Consider the following 25,881-nt stretch of genomic DNA (forward strand, 5'->3'; position numbering starts at 1 on the left):
CGGCAGCCCAGCTGCCTCCACTGCTGGCGGGGCCAGCGGGTCTTCGATGGCACCCGTTTCCTCTGTGAATTGGCGCGAACCTTGGAAAGCCACCCCCGTTGGTGGCCATCGCTGCCTCGTGCGGGAGCCAGTTGCATCGTTGCATGATGGACTTTTCCTTTTCTCTGCCCTAAAGCTTTCAACGTTTTCCAAACGGTTATGTTTGGGTATGCGTCTTGAATACCATTTTTGACTCGCCGGTGGACAAGTCTACATTCAATGCATATTTGAAGCTTTCCACTTGAAAAATTAGTTCTCTTTTATCAACATCTTGCTATAAATTTGCAGGTTCACTGGCTTTTGCCCTCAGCCCCTCTGTTGACATCGAATCTAACTGGGTATATGTATGTAGTGGAGCAAATTTTCTTGTATCTTAACTGTGAGAATGATCAGGCATAGCAGAGAGCAAGTCCTACTGAACTCAGTGGGACTTCTGAGTAAAAACGCTTAGGATTGCAGTACAGTGGTACCTCGGGTTCCTTCCGCTTCAGGTTACAGACTCCACTAACCCAGAAATAATACCACGGGTTAAAACTTTGCTTCAGGATGAGAACAGAAATTGTCCTCCGGCAGCAGCAGGCTTCAGGTTAGCTTCAAGTTAAGAACGGACCTCCGGAACAAATTAAGTACTTAACCCGAGGTACCACTGTATAATACTGCAGTCTTTTACTCAGTAAACTTACTTCTGAGTAGACACATACAGTGCAAGACTCAAGTGGCTTGGCTACATTTTCCTTCAAAATTATAAAATACAAAGTGCTTCACATGTCAGCATCATATTTCTTTCATTTGGTACAAGTATTTTACAGCAGTGCCCTCTTTATGTATTCAAATAGTGTAATCATGTATATTGTCCTCTAGAATGGTGTCCAAACTTGTTTCAAAGAGGGCCAGATTTGATGAAGGGCCGACCAAAGTTGTTGAGCTTTTTTAAGGATTTCCCCCCAGGAAATAAACTGCCACGGGGGCAGACTTTGGACATGCCAGCATCTAAATCCAAACAGACACCCCCATCCCACCTATTATAAGCAAGCAATACTCCAAAATGCTTATCTTGTGAACTTGCCATTTGTTTTATCATGACAAAAGCTCCCGTTTCCCCAAAAAGGCAGGATGGGGAAGTCTGATCTCTTCATCACTTTTAATTGATCTCCGAGACGTGGAAAAAGAAGAAGGAGAAAGTTTATTTCCAGGAGTTGGATCCCTTCCAATTCCTTAGATTTAACAGCAGAACAAGCAGTGGACAGCAACAACTTTCCACTTTAGAATCATAGAGTTTCAACTTTAGAATCATAGAGTTGGAAGAGACCACAAGGGCCATCGAGTCCAACCCCCTGCCAAGCAGGAAACACCATCAGAGCACTCCTGACATATGGTTGGCAAGCCTCTGCTTAAAGACCTCCAAAGAAGGAGACTCCACCACACTCCTTGGCAGCAAATTCCACTGTCGAACAGCTCTTACTGTCAGGAAGTTCTTCCTAATGTTTAGGTGGAATCTTCTTTCTTGTAGTTTGGATCCATTGCTCCGTGTCTGCTTCTCTGGAGCAGCAGAAAACAACCTTTCTCCCTCCTCTATGTGACATCCTTTTATATATTTGAACATGGCTATCATATCACCCCTTAACCTCCTCTTCTCCAGGCTAAACATGCCCAGCTCCCTTAGCCATTCCTCATAAGGCATCATTTCCAGGCCTTTGACCATTTTGGTTGCTCTCCTCTGGACACGTTCCAGTTTGTCAGTGTCCTCCTTGAACTGTGGTGCCCAGAACTGGACCAGTACTCCAGGTGAGGTCTGACTTTGCTTGGAGGACAAGCTCCCCCACCCCTCTTCAGAATTTCAGAGTTACAAAACCACAGGGGACCCAATCTTCAGCTTCACTGGGGAGAGCCACCAGCCTCAGTCCAACTATTCCCTCCCTCTCCCTGCTTCCTCTTGTAAATGAGCCTTCCACTTCAAGGGGAAAGGATCTGAAAGGAACACTCACTTAGCAACAGAGAAGGCCAGGCGCTTGCAACAAACGCCATTCACTTTTTCCTTTTCTCTCTTTGGCTGAAGCCCACAGTAAATGCTGCCAGGCTGGGAGCCTCAATGGCGCCCTCTGGAAGCTTCAGCTGGTGCAAAAACCCAGGCTAGCCCCCCCTCCCCCCAGCAACAGCTCTGGCCAAACTGCACCTTAATAATAATAATAATAATAATAATAATTATAATAATAATCAGCATCTTTTACATTTGGCACAAAATGCAAGCCCCACTGGGACTGGCTCCAGCTGAGTGACGCTGCCAAAAGTGCAGCGTGCCTTTGGCACTGAAATTTTCAGCAGGAATCGCTGCAGATTAATCAGGTGATTTGACAGGTATGGGTGGCCCCAACACCTGTCAGAAGTGGCCCCTGGAAGGTGGGCTAATCCAAGATCCAACTGGACACTGGGATGTAGGCAGTGATGCTTTCCCAAAGATGGAACGGACTCATGCGACAGGGGTGTGGGAGAAAGGTCAAGCCATGCTGTAGGAACGAAAGGCTGCTTGTACAACCTTGGATACTGCCAGTATATATGCAATACTTACTTGGTTTTAATTAGCAAGAGCTTGCTTAGAAGGGAAAGGCCTACAATGATTCCCAATTACTTCAGAGGCCAGTATGCTACTTGTTTGCAGTGACAGGATAAATGTTCCACGTGTTATGAAAAAATACCGTTATTTCAGAGCTGCTTGGGTGTGATGGACGGAGTTGAATTGTCTCTCTTTTGTATGTGTGTTTATGGGATTTTATGCATCTATGCATATATTTATATTCACAAACATAGGACAGGATACAAATGTATCACATTATTCTTGGGCATATTATAAAGAAAGTGAATGGCCAACTGCATGTCAAATTTTGTTGGCAAACAATAGTGAATTACGAGTTCCAGACATCATACCTTCTGACACCAATAATCAATTGCTGCCCCAGGAAACCCCCCTCCAGTGATATCCTGTGGTTTTGCTGCTCATCTACAAACAGTGCCAACTGAGGAGAACATTGCATTTCCTGTTTGGTTATCTTCCACATTTCTTTCAAATACCTTCTTCCAAAGTCACATTCTTTTTCTAAATAAACATCTGTCAGTATTTGGTATACTTTTTTTCAACGTGAACATTCCTTTATAAGGAAATGCCTACCTGTACAGATTGTGTTTTCCCCCTCTTAGTAATATACCCACACATAAGACGCACAACACAAAATGTAATATATCTCTAGTTTCCTTCTGTACAATATAAAACTGTTTATTTAAAACTTTTTTCTTTTCATTGCCTTCCAGTCTCCTTCCTGCTGAGCAAGACTCCTGAAGAGTTGTTTCACTTTTCTTTTTCTTTCTGAATCCCTGAAAATTAAAATAAAATTACTTTTATTTTGGAACTACCCGTCCAATGAAGGTTTGAAAGATAGATACAACCTCTGATACAGTTTTAACTGAAGAAATCTGCACCAATCACCTCCACCATTCAAAATTTTATGAGAACCAAATGGTTTTTTTCTCCAGACCACCTAACATTTCTGGTTTTCAAATGACCTCATGTTTTCAGAATTCAAAGACATGCAAACAAGTCCCTGACAGAGATCAAACCATGCTCTTCAATGGCTGAGTGCATGTATCTTCCTCAGCCATGGTGAACAGCCTGGATTCAGAATAGGAGGGAGCCTCATATGCCACCTGCATTATTCTAATGCTTGAGTAGAAAGAGGACAAACTACCTAAAGTCTTGAGAAGCGACAATGAAAAGATTCAATTGTGGATGACTATATCTTTCCAATGTGATCACTCTTTCTGACCTCAGTCCTAGTTGTAAGATGAAACTGCAACTTTCAAAAATGTTTTTGGGAATGAATAGAACACTGCAGACTGCATGTTAGATATGAGGATTAGTGCAGTCCGTTACTTTCTTGTGAGTAAGCGATTGCTGGAAAAATATAAATAGTGCATTATCTGAATGCCCTATTTATATTTTGTATCTTGCACTATAAAACATACAGACCATCTAATGAAGGGTTTGATTTCATCTGAAATCTGGTGTATTTCTACATTAAAACCATTGCAATAAATCATCTTACTGCTGTCTTAGTTAACTCAAGGATAACAAATTTAAACCAAATTTAAATTTAAAAGAATATATGCATTACCTTTCCATGGTTTCTGCAAGCTGCATTCTAGCAAGGAATTGGTTATCTTTGCGGATCTCACGAACAGCTCCTTTAAATTCACGTTTGTGCTTATGAATTAGCCGTTTTCTTTCCTGCTCTTTCTTATTGCTTTCTTGTTTTCTTCCAAATTCCAGGCTGAAATTATAAAGTACATTATCTCAAACACACTTTTCTGCTGGACTTAACTGGAACTTTTTTGCATCAGGATCACCAACACTGCACACATTTTGAGGGCATCGTTGCCACGGCAAATTAATTTCATAGCATAATAATCTGATCCACTTTTATATGGTTTAGAATACGTAAAGTTAAAAAACAGCAGAAATATTTCCGCATTATATATAAATGTTATTTTTAATTTATGTAGCTTCTTCCAGCTATTAACAAAATTGTTGTGCAAATAGGTGGTGCAGCCCCTAAAGATGCCTTTTACAAGCCAGTAAATTAAAGGCATGAGAATAAAGTTACAGAAATAAACTGGTGTTTCACAGTAGCAGCAGCAGTAAAGTCACAATGCTTTGCAATTCCCTTTCCTTACATAGCACTGTTTTAGTAGCATCTAGTGTAAAGGTAAAGGGACCCCTGCCGGTACGGGCCAGTCGTGTCTGACTCTAGGGTTGCGTGCTCATATCGCTCTAGAGGCCGTGAGCCGGTGCCGTCTGAAGACACTTCCGGGTCACGTGGCCAGCATGACAAGCTGCATCTGCCGAGCCAGCGCAGCACACAGAACGCCATTTACCTTCCCGCTGGTAAGCGGTCCCTATTTATCTACTTGCACCCGGGGGTGCTTTCGAACTGCTAGGTTAGCAGGAGCTGGGACCAAACGACGGGAGCTCACCCTGCTGTGGGGATTCGAACCACCGACCATACGATCAGCAAGTCCTAGGCGCTGAGGTTTTACCCACAGCGCCACCCGCGTCCCTAGCATCTAGTGTACTAACCCTCAAATTAAGTCTCTGGTATACATAGGTGCATATCTACCAGAAGCCCCCCTAGGTTTTTTGCACACCTCAGGTAGGCTTAGGGTAGACTGGTTAAGCACTTTGACTGAGGCTGCTCTATGGCTAGATCACATACCACACTGGCTGCTTTGAAAGCACGAGAAACCATGCGGGAAGGCAAAATATGAGGTTAATCCTCATGCTAACCAAAGCAAAATAATTACTACCAGCCACATGGTTCCCAGTTCAAACATTAATGATTCAGGATAGGATGCAACCATTGGACCTTAGCTATATGTCTTTAGCTTTTCTTCCTAGTCTCATCACCTGAATTAATTTCACATGGGGCAGTAAACACCAAGCAATTATGTGCATTATGCAGAGCTATCAATTCAACTTCAATTGTTGAACAGGCTTTGTCATGGATGCAAAGTATCAACTTTTATTTGCAACACAGGCAATCTCCATACACGACAGTATTTCTTTCAGAGCTAGAGATACTCACACTTTCACTATTTTGGGTGTGAACAGCTTCAAAGGCACTGGCTTTTTCTTTTCACACACCAAGGGACAACGTTGCCCTTTGCTCTCCAGCTGTTTCAGAACACTGTCAAACAGCTCCTGAAAATGAAACTCTGCTTTAAAAAGGCAGCTGAATAAAATGCAATAAAACAAATATACAGATACAGTTGTAATATAGTTAACATATACTAAGAAAAAGTGTTAGTGAAACTGTATCTGAATTTGCCTGCCGCTTTCAAAAAAAGAGTTTGATAAAGTCTTCCAACAAAAGATGCCCATGTGAACTTAGCAGTCATGAAATAAGAGGATAGGTCCTTTTAGGGATCAACAACCAGCTAAGGAACTGGAAGCGGAGGGTAGGAGCAAACAGTTCTTGCAATGGAATCAGGCAGGCAGTTGGGGTCTGTACTGGAGTAATACTGATGGTTCATACACAAGCTGGTGTCAGGCAGTCAGTGAGGCAGCCAAGTTTATAGATGGCACCTAATTAATCAAGATGTGAAAATTCAAGTGGACTGCAAAGACCTCAAAGCAGATCTCTCCAAACTGTGAGAATTGGCAACAACCCGGCAAATGTAGTTCAGTATAAATATGTGCAAAGTGCTACAGACTGGGTCAAAAGGCTAACTTTCCAACAGTGCAAGTCCATTCAAATTGTCAGTGACTCAATAGGAAATACCTTTCGATTGTGGAAGATAGCTCCATAAGAAAGGTAACTTAGTGTGCAAATTTAACAAATTCTTAGCACGGTATTTGCCTTTTCAGCATGCTGATTTTACATTCATCTGTGGTGTGATGCATTTGAAATACCATGCACAGTTCTGATTATCTCAACTCTAAAAGGGCATTGTATCAGAGGTGGAAAAGCATAGGAAAGGGCAACAAAGTAGTCCAGAAGATGGAATGTCACCTCTCAAAAGGGCAGGCTAAAGAGTTTGGAGCTTTTTGCTAATAGGGAGAGAACTATAGGGGAGGGAGATTCATAGAAATTATATATGGTGTGGAGAAAGTATTTTCCCCTCTCATAATACAATAACCTGGGGTCACACAATGAAATTGACTGACAAAATTCAGGGCAGACAATATAAAATCCTTTACACAACACATAATTGACCAATGGAAATCATTGCCACACAGTACAGTGATGGTCAATAGCTCAGACGCTTTAAGGAGGATTAGACAAGTTAACGGATTGTAGTTCAATCAGCAGCTATGGAATGAAGGAGTTGCACAGAACCACCCCTCCAAATTCTAAAGCTGCTAATAAAAAGCCCACTTTGATTATTAGTTTGGTCACTTGCTCTCAGAAATTGTGTCAAGCAGTTTGCCTTTCCACACGGACGATTTTTGAGATGTCTAGCAAATGAAAAGACTCAGTGTACAATCTGCGAAGGTACCACAAATGTTTCTATTGGGTGAAATGCTTCACAGACTGAAACTCAGTGAGGCGGCAGCATGTTTTACCTGCAGGTGGTGAGGGTACCTAATCATTGGCATCTGTGTCCTAAGCAGCATTTGGATGGGCTGCATTATTTCACTGAATGATGGAAGTGATCCATATGTAACTGCGCATCTCTTAACCAGGTCCAGGCACAGGTCTAAGCATGATAACCTGTAAAACAATTGGTAGTTGTCATATCAACAGCTTCAATGACAAAACTGGCATTGCAATTTTAATGAAGAATTTGGAACAGTTGAAATATCTACTTTTGCCCCACAATTAGCTGAGAAAAGCCATAGCACAATTACAGGCGAATGTTCCCAAAGTGAAGCATTTTCTTGCACTCCACAATGCTGGTGTGCAAAGCAGCTCTGTTGACGGTTTACCCAACCCATTGTAAAGTATTGGAAGTGCTCAGAGCTGTCTGACTGGTAAGGAGAGACAAAAATGCACACTGCTACTTTTAAATTTCTGTTCTTCAGCCAATGAGCCCTGTTGGGCATACATGCCCTCTGTGGGCATGCTAAAAGGTAGTGACTGGCTCACAATCTTGCAGTGAGCTTGTGCCAGTAAGCCCTTACATACAAACTCCATGCTTTATCAGGTCTATTTACACTATTATCACATCACATTTCACTCCACCTCCCTGGGTCTTGGGGACTCTAAGCATTAGTGCAGGACTGCTTGCCCCTTGCTATGAAAGTTTACATCTTCTACATCTTTATCACGGGAAGGCTGAGGTCAGCAGGAAGAAGAAATTACGTGTTGTTCCTCATCACACCTGAGGGCACTAAGCAATGAGAAAGAGATTCCTCTCTAGCACCCTGCAGCCCTATTTCTGGGTCTGCACACATCATCCCCAAGGGATGTCCCCATGGAACTTTCTGCCCCACATTTCCTGCAGTTGGTATGGGGGCTGGACAAGATGGGCTCTGAGGTCCTTCAAACACATACGTATCTGTGAACAGTAGGACTGAAGCTGTCCGGAGCACACCTAAAGCTTTCCTGCAGCAGCAGGGATTCATCTGCAGACACCTTTTACTCTCCAACCGCTGCAAGGCTGCACTCTCTAGTCACTGAAGACTATGAAAGGACTATTTCTTCTGATTTGCTTGATAGTGGAGTGCTTCATAGTAGTTTAGTCAGCTACCACTAACAAATTTCCTAAAGGCAAGGTGAAATATTTTGCCCACAATATGATTCTGTGTCTGTTGCTAAGGCGCACAAAAGACAGTTCTTTCATACTAAGTATTTATGCACTGGATCTATATCAGCAGGAAAACATTCTAAACACATTCTAGCATACCGCAGATGATTCATGCCTGTTCTGTCGTCTTTAGATCTAGTTATAATATGGAGTGGAAGATGTTGTTTTTGCCAGGTATCTGCATCTGCTTTGTCAGTGACAACAAGCAAGTCTGAGTGTTTTCCTAGTGACGCAAAAGGATGTACCAAGGTATAACCTGGAAGAGAAGAACACACTCAGAGATTAGTTTTAATATTGCTGAATATCTTACGGTATGGTAAATTTCAAAATAGTAAGAGACAGAATCACAGAATTCTAAACATTTTCTGATGCACTAAACCAACTAGACTCAGAAGTGGGGGGGGGGGAGAGGGGGGGAAGAGAGAACATATATGCCTATTCTCCCCAGTAACCATACCTTGAACCTCTTTGTTTGGCATAGCCATGTAAAGAACTCCCAGGAGAAAATTGACAAGTTCTGGGATGAATCTTCGAGATAAGGATATATATTCTAGGAAGAGACAGCACACGAACAATCCTTTAACAACATCTTGCACTGTTGTTACTGTGCACTAAAGAAAAAATAGCACACATAATTATTGAACACAGAAAACCAACTATTCTAATTAGTCTCAGTTAGCAGGTTATCAGTACAGTGGTATCTCCAGTTGTGAACAGGATTCGTTCTGGAGTTCCGGTTGCATCCTGAGGAATTCACAACCGGAGGTGCTGCTTCTGCGCATGCGGCAAAACCTGGAAAAATACCTCCAGGTTTGCCACATACGTATCCCAAAGGATACATAACCAGAGGTGAATGCAAGAAGAGGTATCACTGTACCTATAAAAGTTACTTTTCACTGCTTTAATACATTTATTTGAATGTGCTTTGATTCCTTGCCTTCCTGGAGGTTAAGAAGCATTCAATGAAAAAGTTTTGGAACCCACTGCAATGTATTAAGACTGAGGTCGGGAAGTCCCAGCCTGTTTGAGCTGGCTGCAAGGGGTCAAGGTGCTTCACTTCATTCAAGAGGAGGAGGGAGGAAGAGTTCCTCCTCCGGGAACTCCCTTAGTGTCTGTGTTGGCTGCAGAGAGAGGGGCTAATCCTCCTCCAAAGCCAGCATGGAAGTGCAGCAGACTGCTGGAGGAGGGACTGAGCACCCGGCCCCTTCTTTGCCTGTCTATTGAAGAGACCCTCACAGGGGGTTATTTCTTTTTTTTTGGGGGGGGGGAATGTTGGCAGGGAAGAAGAGGGCAAAGTATGATAGAAGGTCAGGGAATGTTTTTAGTTTCACCAAGCAGAACGGGGATGGAAGGGTGAAAAGCCTCAGAAGGGGAGTAGTGAAGAGAATCTTACACAGCAAGAGAGGGATATGGAGGAGCAGAAAAACAAATAATGAATCCCACTGCCTTGCAGTCATTTCATACAGAGGGAAGAGTGAAAGAGAAGGTGGTTGGCAGAAAGAGAAAGGGGAGATGGCTCCACCCAGCACTGGGCCCTCCACCTTGCAGCTTGACACATCAACACTGAGGAAATGAAGCCCTGAGCAGAAAAGAAAGTTGAAAACCATTAAATTATAAAATGTCCCCCAACTCTTGTTGGACCGTATTAATGTCCACCTTTACAAAATAAAAGTTCCACGTTCTACTAGAAGCCAAGACTGCTTTCACATGTAACTTGGAATTGACAGCTGGGTGGAAACTCCCTGCCAAAAGGCGGTCTACAATTCCTGTGCAGGAGGCAACCATTTTAGCTGCATCCAATGTGCGATCGCCAACACGTGGGTCCTTTTGGACCTGGAAGAGGAACAGGCTGTGGTGCACTTATATGCGGGGGTCACTGACATGTGGGGGAGGGAAAGGGATGCCCATGCATAATGGGTCACTGCCCATACATGTACAAGAGGAAGGCAATTTTGCAGCCTTGGAAAGTTATGAAGGAAGATGAGGCAGTACACCACAGCTTTAGACAGAGAGCACAGAACGTGCAATCGAGTAACTCTTGGCAATCAAGCCCTAATACTTGATTATGTGGTGATGTGGTTATCGAAAAGAACGTGTGTAACCTCAGCAGAATGGACTTGAATGATCTGTGACAGCAACACTACAGGTCTGGCATAAGAGCCCTGGAAAGCGAGATCTGCATTTGTCTGAAGATCTTCTGGCTGAGTTGGGCTGGTAGCGAGAATGCATCTTGGTTTTTTTTTATAAAGGGTCACACATATGCTAAAAATGCTAGAAAGTGCTTTAACTCCCCATTCTTGGTTGGAACAATCCTGCATTGTAGTGGTCTCTTTCCCCATACATATGCACACATTCTGACTTCAGGCCCTAAAACTATGCAGAGAGGTAGCTACGAAGTTATTATAATTTGCCATTCTGCACTTGCTCATTTACCTATCTCAGAACAGGTTCAGCTCTGCACAAAATTACAATCCCTGCACCATTCACCCCATTTTCCACTATGACCACTAAACCCAGGTAGTGGAAAGGTCTTACGGTGTTCAGGGAAGTTCAGCCTCAAATTATGTCCCCCAAGAGGAAGGAATGATATAAGAACTTTAGGCAGATGGTCTCTGTATATAGTCAAGTGCATTTGCAAAGATGGTAACTTTGCAAGTGGATCCATCTTCTTTTAGCTGCCTAACTGCAGTTTCAATGGAAATCTTTACACATTTGAACTAGGTTATTATAGAAAGATCTGTGTCGTTAACAACATTGCAGACATACCTTTGTGAGTAGCTGGCTCATATAAACCAAAGACGGTGTTACCACCGGATGGCAGAAATCAGAGGTTGGAAAAAGTACTGCAATAATTTTCAAATATATAAGCTGAAAGAAAAAATATTCAGTCAGTAACAGTGGTAAATTACATTACCAACTGCTCAATAAGCTGTCTAAGGGGATGTTAGTGCCCCATTTCGCATGGCCCTTGCAGCAAGGAGCTTGAGCTGTTTTTGTGGCTTCCGGTGCCCTATCGCTGCAGCCATATAACCATGCAGAAAGGAAATGGCCAAAGTGAAGCAATCATTTTCCACATCTGCTCCCTGCAGTTCCAGTTTCATAAATTGCTAAAATGCCACAAGACCTAGTCGCTCAGAAGCAGCTGTCATGTCCCCAAGTTTCATTGTGCATAAGGGTTAAGCTCATTTAAAGTCACTGGACATTCAAGTAAATGTGCTATAGACGCTATACCATAGAACATCCATATGTTTATGCACATTACAGTAAAAGAAGTCAACTTCTTTTAAGAAACCACTATTTTAAAAATTATTTCTTAAATTTGTATGCAGCATCTAGATCTCAGGGCTGTTCACAAATAAAATTTGTGCATGTCTCCATTCTACTTTCCTCAGTCAGAAGGAACTGTGAGACAGTCAGGCATGGCCCAGCTATAATCTGGCAGAACAGTCCCCCCAGTGGCCATTCCACCAGGCTTTTAATATTTCAGGTAGGACCTCCCAAAAAAATGTTAGTGTATCCTTCTCACTAACTTACAAAGTGGCTCCTGCTCTGTGTTCCAACCAGACAGCCACAGCACACATACTGTATTTTCAACCAAAAGCTGTATTGAGTGCATTGGCAGAAAGATTTTCTATAAATGCAATAAATAAGTAAGTAAGTAAGTACCATATCTAACCCTGGAAATGCCGCATGGCCTTTCACTGCTAGAATTTCTTCCATGTCATGAGTAGCATCTTGAAGGACAAGTTTAACATGATTACTTGCAGCTTTAGGGAACATTTGGCAAAGATCATACAAGGGCCTGTTAACAGAAGATCAAGTCAGATTTAAGGACAATTTTTAATGGCCTTTTAATTCCAAAAGAAGAATGAACAGCTGAAACAATACACCCAATTTCTACCCAGGCAGCTTATCCAGAAGAATACCATAGTTGATTATATTGACCGTCAATGAGTTGAACTCAACGGACATCTAAAACTCATCAAACCTATTAATCCTGGTATAGGACATTTGGACCTCACCGACTGGCAGGTGTATCACAATTGCCTACCTCCTGGTAAGCTAGCTAGAGCACAGCTGTCAACGTTTCCCTTTTTTTAAAAGGGAAATTCCCTTATTCCTAATAGGATTCCTTGCAAGAAAATGGAAAAGTTGACAGCTATCCCCTAAAGCTCTAAGCTGGTAAACATCTTATTCAAAAAAATCTTAGAACTAGGTATTTATAGTTCCAGTTACAGATAGGTAGCCGTGTTGGTCTGCCATAGTCAAAACAAAAAAAATTCCTTCCAGTAGCACCTTAAAGACCAACGAAGTCAGTTCTTGGTATGAGCTTTCGTGTGCATGCACACTTCTTCAGATACACTGAAGGGTCTGGAAACTTCTGTTTCAGTGTATCTGAAGAAGTGTGCATGCACACGAAAGCTCATACCAAGAACTAACTTAGTTGGTCTTTAAGGTGCTACTGGAAGGAATTTTTTTTTATTTTAGGTATTTATAGGTCTTTCCTCATAAAACTAGAGACTGTGTACTACAAAAATTGTTAAGATATTTCTCAGTGACTTAGAAAAAAGACATATTCATAGTTTACAGCACTTTATCACTAGAAGAGTCTGAAAATGGGACAATTTCCCACCTGTCAAAACATGGGCATCAATACCTCATAGGTCAGTATTACAGATCAAAAAGGCATGACACATTACAGTGAGGTATGGGAGTTCCTTTGTCTGTTCAGATTTTTACTTTTTGGAGTGGAGCAGGGGGAGAGGAGTGCTTCAAGTAGCAGCCAGGAACCATAGTCTCCGCTCGCATAATTTATTTATTCTATTTCTATCCTGTCCTTTCTCCCTATAGTGCCCAGGGTGGCAATAAAATGATTGCAAATTTCATTTATATAATGTTTAGGTAGCTGCTACACTGATCTTCTGTCTAGAGTCAGTGATCAGATGGACATATAAAGGGTGACTTTTAGGGATTCTGGTCCTGAGCTGCCTAGGACTTTGTATACTAGTTTCAGCACCTTGAACATAGCCTGGTAGCCTACTGGCAGCCAATGCATTATTCTCAACAGCAGGGTAACATGATGGCAATATTCTGCCTCAGTGAACAGTCAAAGAGCCAAATTTTACATTGGCTGCAGTTCTTGGGCCAAGCTGAGGGATAGCCTAACACACAGAGCATTACATCTGCACAGCTGCAAGCCAAAACCAAAATTAAAAACTAGTTGACAAACTGGCTGAAACTAACCTTAGGTCTGGTACAGGCTAAGCAGAGCACAGGGAGTGAAATTGTGTCAGCAAAAAGAGCATCAAATACAATAAAATTTATGTGTGCTGGAGACAATTTACATTGAAATAAAAATATAATATACTTACAGTACTAACTTATCAACAGTTTTCAGTTCTGGAGGTGTCTGACGTGCCAGCTCCCCAACATATTCCAGAAGGAATTCAAACAGTTTCTACAGGATAAGTTTTTAAAAAGTAAATGAACTTTGGAATGCAAAGTACTTTGTTCCCTTCAATTAGCAAAAACTCCCCCCCCCCATGTTGATGTGTGAATAATGTACTTGATCACAAAAACATACCTCTAACTTTGCTTTGTTTCCCACTGCAAGGCTTGGGTGATTAGACTTTCGAATCCGTTCAATTACAAGCAGTTGTTCTTCTGTCGTTCTTCCCAACAATTCAGCTTTAAGTTGCTCATAAGATTCTGGAGCTATTGTAAAAATGAAAAACGTATAGCTATCTTACACAAAACAAAGCACAAACATTATGCCATAGAAAAATGGCACTATGATTACAAAACGAAGACTAAAATTTGTCCTTTAGCAAGCTGCCACAATAGTTGCCTTTGCCCTGAATCTAAAGAATAGGGGATCCAGAGCGGCATCTTTCAGGAATTCCTGTTCTCTGGACAGCTTAGTAAGGTGTGACAACCCCTTGAGCCGTAATAGGCTGGCTCTGGCTAAAACCGAAGAAACAGAGGTGACCCTGAAGGCCAGGGCAGCTACCTCCAAGTCTTTCCGTGATGCTGCATCTGCTTTTCCCCCCTCTCCAGATTGTTTTAATATGGCATCATCATCTTTATGCAGGAGAATGTTGGAAATTAAGTGACGCAACTGCAATATCCAACCACTTTAGGAATTTCAATAACATGCAGAAAAAACTGCTTTAGGCTTTAGGAGCTCAGAGCACTACCACTCAATTTTTTGCTTGTGAAAAATGCCACCCACTCAGAGAGCATCAGGCTGAATGTGTGGGGCCGTGGGGAGAACAGAAACACCCTTTGAGGTTTACTCAACTGGGTGTGGTTCAGGAGAGTACAAGCCTAGTGCAGAGATGGCTTTAGTAATCAGAAGGTGGTAGTTAGCTCACTTTTGTAGTCCTGCCCCTGGTGTTTCCTCCGATTCTGACACAAGTTCCACTGTTCCTCCTCTTTCTCAAGCATCTAATAAGCCAAATTCCACATTTTCCCCATGTTTTGTGGTTAAACCGGAAGGCAGCAATGTAAATGCTGTTTAAGATTTGAACTTTCAAGAGATTATTTTATCATGTTTTAGATGCTCTTCTTTCTGAAAAACCAGACCACACTATTTTCTACCAGTGAACAAGGAGCAGTGCTTTCCTACAGAAAGTATATAATGCAATTTGAATAAAGGTGTTTTTCTTCCTACCAGCAAACAAATATGGCACCTCCAGTTTTGCAGCTTCTCTTTTGGCATCTTGCTTCTTCATATGCAATTCATTCTTGCTTCCTTCCCTCCTTCCCCTTTTCTGCTCTTCACCAGCAATGGCTACCTCCATGACCTCCTCTTCAGTTTCAACATCAGAGGGGCTGTCAATATCATCAGTACCAGTCGCAGCTTCTTCATCACTCTCCTCTCCATCACTGCTGCCGTCTTCTCTCGCCACACTCTCTTCCTCGTCTTTATCATCGTCAATATTCAGCTTGCCATCCTATTTAATAGGTTGAGATATATATATCAATCAGCGGAATCTTTAGGCATTAAAGCAGAGTTTGCTTCTCAGTGAAGTCTCCTACTTGTTTGACTGGTGGAGACTCTGGGGATGATCTCCTTGCAAAATATTGGGAGGCAGGCCTTTGAGAAGGAAAACCTGGCAAAGAGTATGGCTCAGAAAATGCCTCCCCACTTATTCTCTCCCTAGAAGCAGTTGAGATTGACATAGCTAAAAAAAGTACAGCCAACAAAGGAAGTGTCCATAGCAAAAAGGGCAGGTCCAGGACCACTCTGATGAACTAGGAAAAAATTGACAGCAAAACAACTTCTCAGTTCTCCCTATTGCTTCCATTTAGTAGTCCAGCTGCTAGGGTGTAATAGAGCACTATCCCAAAAGAAACAATGGCTCCATTCCTCTTGAGCCGCAGACCATCTCTGGTCAGACCATCCCTGTATGACTCCCACTGGGAGTATTACTGAATGGGATGGATCCAAGATACAGGGTGTCAGGCTGAGGGAGAAAGCAGTCTTCCCAGGGCACCACCATGACCAGCTGTACAACTACAAGGGATTTAAATTCACGTGTCAGCAATGTTACATTCCTAGTCTTCAAAGTACTGTATTTTTCGCTCTATAAAACGCACCCGACCATAACACGCACGTAGTTTTTAGAGGAGGAAAATCCGTAGGCATGCCACCCATAGGCATTTCCTCCATAATACGCACAGACATTTCCCCATAGTTTATAGGAGGAAAAAAGTGAGTGTTAAGGTGCAAAAAATACGGTAATTTATGTCCCCTGAGGCCTCTGCAATTTGCTCCCCAGGTTGGCATGGCTGGATTGTGATCTTTTTGTTTCAGCTTCTTTAAAAACTAAATGAAAAAACACGTACCTTATAAGAAAGCATACGCCTGTCATCTTTATCAAGGAGGAATCCATCTGCCAAATCGTCAGCTGATATGTGCTTGGGTTTCTTTTCTTTCTCAGGCTCATCTCCACACATTCGACGTAATCTGTCAGTCTGCAATGTATAATATGTTGAGAACAGTAACATTAACGGCTAGTCTGATTTTTTATCACAGAAGGTATGATAAAATTCTGCTACAATGGTGCAAGCATTCAATGAATGATGGAGGCATTTATATTTGTCAGTGATGGGGAACAATATTGGTACAGTGAGCCAGATTTTTATCTTTCGCCACTCTATGAAGCAACCTGTCAAGCTTCTAATGTCATGACAATGCCAGGTTACTGACAGGTGGACAATCCCCATCCACCTGTCAAAAGTGTCCAGCAGGGTGTGGGGATGAAACTGCTTCGTCAGGAACACACTGGAGAAGCAGCACCCAGCAGGTTCAATCCTCCTGGCTGCAGGAGTCTGCTTCACCAGCAGGGACCAAGCTGGCAGAAGAGCCTTCACTAGTCCTCCATCAGATGATATAAGCTAGGAAGATCAGCTGATTCGCGGAGTTTGGGGAAAGAGCCTTTCAGACAAACTTGGCCAGGTTGGAACTGATTATTCCAATAAATTAAGATCTACACGAATCAAATTTAACATAAAACATGTATAATCTGTTGGTTACATTTATATCTTGTTTAAACTGTTCAGGATAGAATACACCAATTTTATCCTTATAACCATCCTGTAGTTAAGATGTAGGTTAGACTGGTTTAAGGTCAACCTGGAGTCTAAATCCAACACTCTAAAACACCATAGCACTCTGGACTCAGAATAAAACAAAACAAAACAGTGTTAGAATGCCTAAAATCCATGGAAAAAACAACTCAAGAAGCAGCAAAGGGGAAAAACCAAGTTAGTGTCTAACCAAAAATGAAGCTAGAATTAAGAGGCCTGGAAGTGTTTAGTGGTTACTTGCCCAGCCTCAGCTGACAGGGGGACCCAGAGAAGGGACTGCATTCTCCAGGTCTGGGCAGGTATATATGGTAGGAGACAGTCCTTCATCTATTCCAAGTAAAAATATTTCATGGATATTTATGGCATCTTGTATATTCACAGTCACTGAAAACAGTTTTTTATTAAATGGAACACAATACACAAACACCATACCTCTAATTGGAGGAGTCTCTTTTGTTCTTCCTTTGCTAATTCTTCTTCTGTTTTCATCCTAGCAGAGGGTTGTGCCTTCATCTCAAACACAAGCTCCCGAACTATCATATCATATTCATCAGGCTGTGGGGAAAAAAATCACAAACAGTAACTCTCTACAATACGAACCTTAGAGTAGCCCTGCTGGTTCAGGCCAAAGTCCCATCTGGTCCAGCAGAATGTTCTCACAGTGACCAACCAGATACATGTGGGAAACTCATGAGCAGGACCCAAGTGAAACAGTGCTCTCCCCAACTGGTATTCAGAGGCATGCAGCCCCAACAGGGTGTTGAAGAAACTGGACGTGAGAAGGGGTTAATTTCCTTTATGAGTGTAAACTACCGCATGGATGAGCTAATTCAAGGTGCATGGTCAGCCAAGCCAGTTGCTACATTAATGCCCAGGGCAACAACTATCTGTGATTAATGTTGTGTCAGCTAATTCAATGGTTTCAGGTGTCCAACTGTTAGTCTGCAATTAGTCTATTAGTCAATGTTACTTTTGACCAGTGTTACATCTTAAATTACTGAATTTATTTACAGCAACGGGGATATTCTATACTTGCATATATCTGTATATATAAAGCCTACAAGCCGTATATATCTATGTCCAGAACTGGTTTACTGAGCCTTATCTTCTGCAACAGTAAACTATCTGAACCTTTCTCTGTGTGGTGAATGGAACTTGGAGCAACTTCCATTTCTTTGACATAAAAGTTTGCATTAAAAACCTTTAAGTATTTCATTAACATCTATTTTAAGTAACTCCCAAACCAGGAAGCATTATAACAACATTACAAATTTTCTTACATTTAATTCCCACCTATCTTCTGTCATGGAATCTAAGGCAGTGTACATATGACACTGCAGATAACTGCCTAGACCCAGACAGGGCTCACGAAAACCTCATTAGTTTACAATGTAATCCTAAACATGTCTATGCGGAAGTAAACCCCTTTGTGTTCAATGGGACTTACTAGGTGCGGATCAGATTGCAAGTTTACCTACTTACACATCCACCAATGAAACAGTTGAGAATCATCTACAAGAATGAACAAGTTGGTGGCCTGCTCTCTTCACTTTTTTTTTGAAGGACACAAGAACAAACACTTGATTTTATCTGTAACAGGCTGGATGCCTTCAGAGACATGTACCTTAACACTTGGAATTTCAGAGAAGGGAGTGTGGCCTATTCCACTAGCTGACACATCAGATGCCTCCGACTATCCATCTACTGTCACCTACAACTGCCATTCCATCAAGCTACTTGAACTGTTTCCATACCAGTTGGTTATTTAAGAACTGTAGCTTTAAGAACTGGTGCCCAAGTTTATTTCTTTTTTCTCTTCCCTTTGTATGCAATATTGTGTGTGTGTTTTAGATTGTAATCCTGAGGGCAGAGACTGTCTTTAAAAAAATCAGCCATATAATTTATAATTTTTGACTGAATAAGGGTAAAACTTAGATAAATAAGGGAGATCCACTTCTGTCCAGATTTATGGAGTCTGGAGAGAGGAGGATGTGGCAAAGCAGAATCTAGACTATCACCTAAAAGCACAGGACGTTAAGAGCAGGGAAGCACACTAAGAGAACATCACTAGAATTCACAAAGTTTCAGTTTTTCTCTTTAATTCCATACAGGAATTTGTACCTCTAACAGGCAGAATACTATTTGAAGTAAAACTGGATAGCAAGTAAAATAAGGCTTACCTTGGGCTTTTCCTCTTCATTTTGTCTCTCCGACTTGGGGGTCTTGTGGAACAGAAAGGCTTGAACCTCCTTCCAATCACTGTTGAGTTTTTCTGTCAGCTCCAACGTATTTTCCCTCTGCGTTTGCCGCTCCCTCTAAACAGAAAGAAGAACAATTGTGGGAAACGGTCTTTCATGAAACTAGCCTTTAATATGCAAACTCCTCTCTTGAAAACAAAGAGAAACTGAAATTGCACACAGCCAAAACAGAACCAAAGTGAACACTGTATCTCACAGAAAATGGCAAATATTGGTTAACATTGTTTGTTTTATTTCATTTTTTAATTTCAAAGGAATTCAAATTTAGTACAAGAAACCCAGAGTTTACCTTTTCCAGTTTGGATTTTGCGATCATTTCTTCAATGAGCTCCTTCCGTGACTTAGGTTTTTTATCTTCTTCGCTTTCCTTCCCTGTGATGGCTTTCTTACAGAGAAGTCCACCACCTCCAAAGTGAGCAGCTGTTAATTCCGCTAGAGATGAAAGAATGAAGCTGCTTAGGAAAAGGTCAAATGTGGCTTCAGTCCTAACCCCATTTATTGGAGAAGCAGCTCTACTGAATTCAATAGTGCTTACATCTGAGCAAACATGGTTAGAATTCCACTGCAAAAGTACCAACCAAGCCAGCAATGTTTGTTAAGAACCAAAGGATCTTTTTTTCTGGTTCCAGGAAACACTGAGTTTTACATGGCATGTCAAAACATTTATCCAACTCTAGAGACTGTGTTAAATGAAATAAACAGCACATTTTAAATCATAGCTATCATTACTCCTAGTCAAAGTAGACCCACTGAAATCAATGGACTTAAAGCCTATTGGTTTCAATGGATCTACTCAAAGTATCACACTATAATTTTAACTTCTGAAAGTAGAGTTTTAAATACAGTTGTACCTTGGAAGTTGAACAGAAGCCGTTCCGACTTCCGAAACGTTCAACTTCCAAAGCGTGGCTTCTGATTGCCTGCAGGAAGCTCCTGCAGCCAATCAGAAGCTGCGGAAGCCCGGCTTCCAAAAAAAGTTTGAAAACTGGAACACTCCCAGTTTTCAACCATTTGGGAGCCGGAATGTTTGACTCCCAAGGCATTCGGGAGCCAAGGAACGACTGTAGGGTATAAAATTAGAACATGTGCCAAATTTTAGTTTCATGTTTCATCACACTTTCGGATAACTGTAGCTACTTGCATCTGAAAAACTCCACCGTTGCAATAAATAGAAAATGTGGTGCCTTATGTAACACACAACTGCCGCATAGTAGGACATATGTACCACTCTGCCTTTTTGACTCTTCTTACCTGAGAGTATTCCTCTTTCTTCAGTGTCGCTGTCACTATCTATAGTATCATTACATTTTTCAATGTCTGCTAGAGAATGGCCATAGTGGGTTAAATCTTCATCTTCATTGAGATTATATATATTTTTCTTTTCATAATTTTTCTGTAACAAAACAAAACAGAAACTGTTTTTTTGTGATCTTTGGTAAAATGTTAATTCCTATCCACATTGTCAAGACATAGAGATATTGTGCCTATACTTTGGTTAAGCAAAGAAGCTTAAACTTCTGGGTAAAGCCTGGAATCAATAGAAAGTAGCTCTCTATTTAGAAGGTGTGTAGAGAGTAAATGTAGAAAAGTACATTCCTGACTGCAGCTAAAATGTCAAAGTCAACATACAGTGGTACCATGGGATGCGAATGGGATCCATTCCAGAGCCCCGTTTGCATCCCAAACAGAACGCAAGACGCGGTGGCGCATCGCGTTTCGCCACTTCTGCGCGTGACGTCATTTTGAGCGCCTGCATATGTGCAAGCAGCGAAACCCAGAAGTAACGTGCTCTGTTACTTCCAGGTTGCCGTGGAGCGCAACTTGAACGAGCTCAAACCGAAGCACATTCAACTCGAGGTATGACTGTATAGGCGATGGGAGATTTCCTCCTCTCTGAATGGCTTTACAGAATCTGGGATATGGCAATTACATATAAATGCACTATGACTGAGGGACAATGGAGTCTATGAAAACAGGTTTTGGAGAGACAGGCAACTTTTTTGGGTGTGTGTGTGTGGAAGGGGGACCAAATTTAACAATGATGTAAGATCATATTCACTATTTAACTGAAATATGATTTGGTGGAAATGATGCTTTTCTTTTTTGTATAACTATAACAACAATAATGATCCTTGTAAAATGGCCCAATAACTCAATTCATAAAACACACTTTTCGATCAGGTATTTGTTTTATAGCTGTGCAACTGTGAGTTGTTTATCCACAGTGAAAACAAGCAAAGCTCAAACCCATGTTCTGAAAGCATGCAGTCAAATATTTCATCATACACCTTAGGAACAAAAGCAATATTTCAAAGCTTGTAACTTCTGCTTTTCCTATTATCCTTTCCCTCAGCAGGAAATACTGTCTCTTCCTTCATGCTGGTCACTTAATCTCTGCTCTGTAGTTCTCTTAACTCTTATTCACATACATATTTTAAGTTTTTCAAGTGACTTAGATGTCTAATTTACATGTGGCATTTGCTAGATAGACCCAACAAAATTCTGCAGAATGAATAAATGATAAAACCACATTGCTGCAGAGAAAGCAAACTTTCAGATGGCTTAACCATTGTCTACCTGAACACCAAGAGCCATGTGCCAGCTTCCAACTCTTCCCTTGTTTCTTCCTTCCTCTTCTTCTATATACGTTACTCTGCCTACCAATCCCCCACCTATTCCATGTTGCCTTCATTATCACCTTGCTCATGCTGCCCTTCTCACATGATAGAAGTAACGACCAGTTGGCCTTACGTGCTAAACAGCCTATTTTTCAACACCGCCCTTAAAATACACAGTGGTACCTCGGGTTAAGTACTTAATTCGTTCCAGAGGTCCGTACTTAACCTGAAACTGTTCGTAACCTGAAGCACAACTTTAGCTAATGGGGCCTACTGCTGCTGCCGCGCCACCAGAGCCCAATTTCTGTTCTCATCCTAAAGCAAAGTTCTTAACCTGAAGCACTATTTCTGGGTTAGTGGAGTCTGTAACCTGAATTGTATGTAACCTGAGGTACCACTGTATTTTGGAGTTGGTGAACAATTGCTTATAATCCCAAACAATTTATAAAAGCAGATATAACACTGCCAAAATGGTTTAGCATCAACTCTCCAACATGCTGATAACAGGCAACTCGTATGCATCTTTAGTTGGAAGTAAATACATTTTAGAACAATGAGACTTACTTTCAATTAACTGTGCATAGGATCACAGTTTAAAGTTACTGGAAATTCTGTTTGGTAAGAGAGAAAGGGAACGACAAACCTCTTGGAGAAGTGGAAAAAACTGATCTTAGTAAAATGTGGAATTAAGGTAGAACTTATCTTCAACTTTGCATATTCTATTACTTTATAAAAATACAGCTCAAATGTTCGTTCAATTTAATATTTATTTCTAAGAGAACAGGAAACTTCTAAAGAGTTGCTATGTCACTTTCTTAAATTATTTTCATTATTACCTGTTGTTCCAAAGCAAACCTCTTCATCATTTTTTCTTCTGGACTTATTTTGGTATCATATTCCCCAAAACGTTTGTCTTTAAAGACATTGGATTTCTCCTTTTCTTTGTATTCTTTCTGCAAAGTCTGAATACGCTGAAAAGCAAAATACCACAATATATTAAGGCAGAAACAAATATTACTCAAACAGGGCACCAATAAGCAATAGTCAAACATGTTACAAACAATATGTTATTAATTTACAATCCTACCAATGTTTTTTGGCTTTTTAGCTGCTCACCTGCTGGTTTTTAGTTCTCACATCCTTTTCCCCCAGCCTGAATTATCCTCTTGACAAAGACACAAAATTAGGTGATGCATAGTTAGGAAACAGGGACACGGGTGGCACTGTGGGTTAAACCACAGAGCCTAGGACTTGCCAATCAGAAGGTCGGCGGTTCGAATCCCTGTGACGGGGTGAGCTCCCGTTGCTCAGTCCCTGCTCCTGCCAACCTAGCAGTTCAAAAGCACGTCAAAGTGCAAGTAGATAAATAGGTACCGCTCCGGCGGGAAGGCAAACAGTGTTTCCATGCACTGCTCTGGTTTGCCAGAAATGGCTGTCATGCTGGCCACATGACCCGGAAGCTGTACGGCGGCTCCCTTGGCCAGTAAAGCGAGATGAGCACCGCAACCCGAGAGTCGGCCACGACTGGACCTAATGGTCAGGGGTCCCTTTACCTTTACCTAGTTAGGAAATATTACACATAAGCTATTCTTACCTTTAGCTCATATGAATTTGCTTTTAGACATGCCCCGTCTGCCCGCCAGGTCACTTTCTACCAACTGTCCTCTGAAAAGGATTCCAGGATAGGGAAGGCAGATAAAGACTACTACAAAGCCTGCTTTAGCTAGGCTTCCCCAAATCCCCCCTCACCTTTCCTTCACCAACTGCCTTATGGCAAAGGTCATGATGTTTTTTTTTTAGCATGCCAATATTATTTATACCGTTTGCTAAAATTAATTTAATGCCATTTGTAAGCTGCCTTTGAAAGGTTGCAAAACTGTCTGGCCCCATTTCCTAGTAGGCATTTAGCAAGAGCACAATCTACACCTGATGCATTCCTAGCCAGCACAGACTCCGGTCTGTGTCTCTTGCCATCTAACTGCATGTGATCTTTTAGGTGAGTGCAGTCTCTGTGGAACTACTACCTGGAAGGGAGGGGCCCCTGACCAGTTATGAAAAATGAGGCTGCTGAACACTTTGAGGCTGGGATGTTGTTTAGGAGTTTTGTTGCTGCTAGTGATATTACTTTTGTATCTCTTAGATATTATTTTGAAATTGAACAATTTAGCTGTGCACGGTTTAATATTTTATTTATGCTTATGCCTACCTTTGTGATATTTGTAAGTATATTTTTTCAAGTTGTAAGCCACTTTGAACATGCTGTGAATTGTGGAACGGCAGAAGGCAAAGGTGTGTATCGAAGTACTAACATTATGAAGAGGCACAATGTGAAACATACGCTATTTTACAGCATACCTAGTGGGTTCCGAATACAATTCGCTGTGGCCTTACTAGTTGATTTGCTTTATTGGGTTGGCAAGTTTTATTGTGCTGAGAGGCGCATGCTCAGGACCGCCTCTCCACACCATCTGCCCTTCTCCATAAGCCTCCTCCAGCAGGTCTGGAAGGTGGCAGCACGACAGCGGCTCTGTGGTGGCTCCCAGTTTGTGGAAAGCCCTTCCCAGGTAGGATCTTCACCCTTTAGGTGCCTGGCGAAAACATTTCTCTGTAAGCAGGCCTTAGGCCGATTATAGTGACCTTTTAGAAGTGGGCGGTTTATCTTTCATGTTCTCTTTCTCCCCCCCCCCCCCGGTTTTAACCTATCTCTGTGGGGGGGGGGTTTGTTTGTCAGTCTCTTCGGGCTGCAACGGCTAAAATAAAGCGACAAACAGATTTAATAATTAAAGGGAAGTTCTCTTTCTGCACATAACTGTGGCATTATGGGGGAAGTATTGCTTCTTTTCTCTGGCATTCTGGGAAGTCTCGCTTATAATCTTTTCTCTGCTTCTGCACACACTGTACAAACCGGTTCCAAATACCAAGACATTCCCTCCTTGCTCAGTTCATCTTAAATTCATGATGCCCTGTTCTCAATGCATAGCTGACCACATCTACGGAACTCGATTATTATATTCTTTCATATTATGATCAATCATTAGTAATTGTTTTAGTCATGCTATATCAATCTTTAGTTATAATTTAATTAGGAGGTTTCATGCCTGTCTAGTTCCAGCTCCGTTTCCCAGCCTTTAATCTATTGGGGATTAATGTCTATACGTAATTCCCGCCTTGTACATATGTTAACCAACCAGCAACAAGTTGCTTTGTGTTTGTATCAACCAATCAGCCACAAGCACACCTGTGGCAATGTTTGTAATAATCAATAAATAACGATGATGGTTATTTATTAATTATTCCTACAAATAATAAATAATCATCATCGTAGTCACGACAAGAGGAGCCCCGTTTCTCCGGCGGCAGCCAAGGGCTCACCTTCCTGTGGGCCTTGGAGCGCGTGACGCCCGGCAGCCCCACGTCGTGCCTCGTCTTCCTGCCCAGGATGTGGAACTTCTGCCGGTTGACCTTCACCTCGAAGGGGTTGCTCGACACCGAGGGGGCGGCGCCGGAGGGGAGGCCCTGAGCCCGCCTCGCCGCGGCGCCACCACCGGGCCCCTTCCGCTTGCCCGCTTTGCCCATGGCGCTCCCGCAGTTCACTCCCGTCGACGGAGCTCACGACCCTCGGAAGCCGGCAGCTCACGTCGCGGGTCGCCCGTGAGCCTCCGCGCGGCAACTCTCGCTCTCTAGTTGTCGCGAGATCTCTCTCTTCCGGCGGAAACGGGCCGTAGAGTCGAAGCCGCTTACGGAAAGGAAGGGCGCATCCCAGAATGCCTCGCGCAGGGGTCTTTACGGCTTCATTCTCCGCCACTGCGTTTCGGGAGTCCGCTCGCCCCCTGCTGGCGGACGGAGTTAGGCCTGGCACTGTACCGCCTGCGGAATCCCCCGGCGGCGCTGGGAGGATCGGAACCGGCCTGCAAATGGACCAATCGCAGCGGGGCTGTTGAGGGGGGGCCGCCCCGAGGGCGGGGCCAACTGCGTCGGCTGGCGTCACGTGCGTCCGCACCTGGGCTATAAATAAAGGGCCTGCGCAGCCCTCTCCGCTTAGTCTTGGCCGGTTTCAATCACCACGAGGGGGTTGG

General features: G+C 42.4%; 1 protein-coding gene across 1 annotated transcript; it reads right to left on the minus strand.

Moving 5' to 3' along the window:
• Nucleotides 1-3,267: 3,267 nt before the first annotated feature.
• NOP14 (NOP14 nucleolar protein) lies at nt 3,268-25,412 on the minus strand. The gene is made up of 18 exons (XM_081925586.1): nt 25,178-25,412; nt 22,642-22,776; nt 20,439-20,580; nt 19,477-19,619; nt 19,110-19,244; nt 17,362-17,484; nt 16,186-16,314; nt 15,008-15,290; nt 13,919-14,049; nt 13,707-13,792; nt 12,001-12,136; nt 11,101-11,202; nt 8,792-8,945; nt 8,434-8,590; nt 7,151-7,298; nt 5,670-5,785; nt 4,203-4,358; nt 3,268-3,405 (listed from the first exon to the last, which is right to left on the minus strand). Exons 1-18 carry the CDS (start codon nt 25,379-25,381, stop codon nt 3,312-3,314), a joined length of 2,574 nt encoding a protein of 857 aa, XP_081781712.1. The 5' UTR covers nt 25,382-25,412; the 3' UTR covers nt 3,268-3,311.
• Between the last annotated feature and the right edge of the window lie 469 nt (nt 25,413-25,881).

Source organism: Podarcis melisellensis, assembly GCF_964234715.1.
Source record: "Podarcis melisellensis genome assembly, chromosome: 9".
NCBI classification, from domain to species: Eukaryota; Metazoa; Chordata; class Lepidosauria; order Squamata; family Lacertidae; genus Podarcis; species Podarcis melisellensis.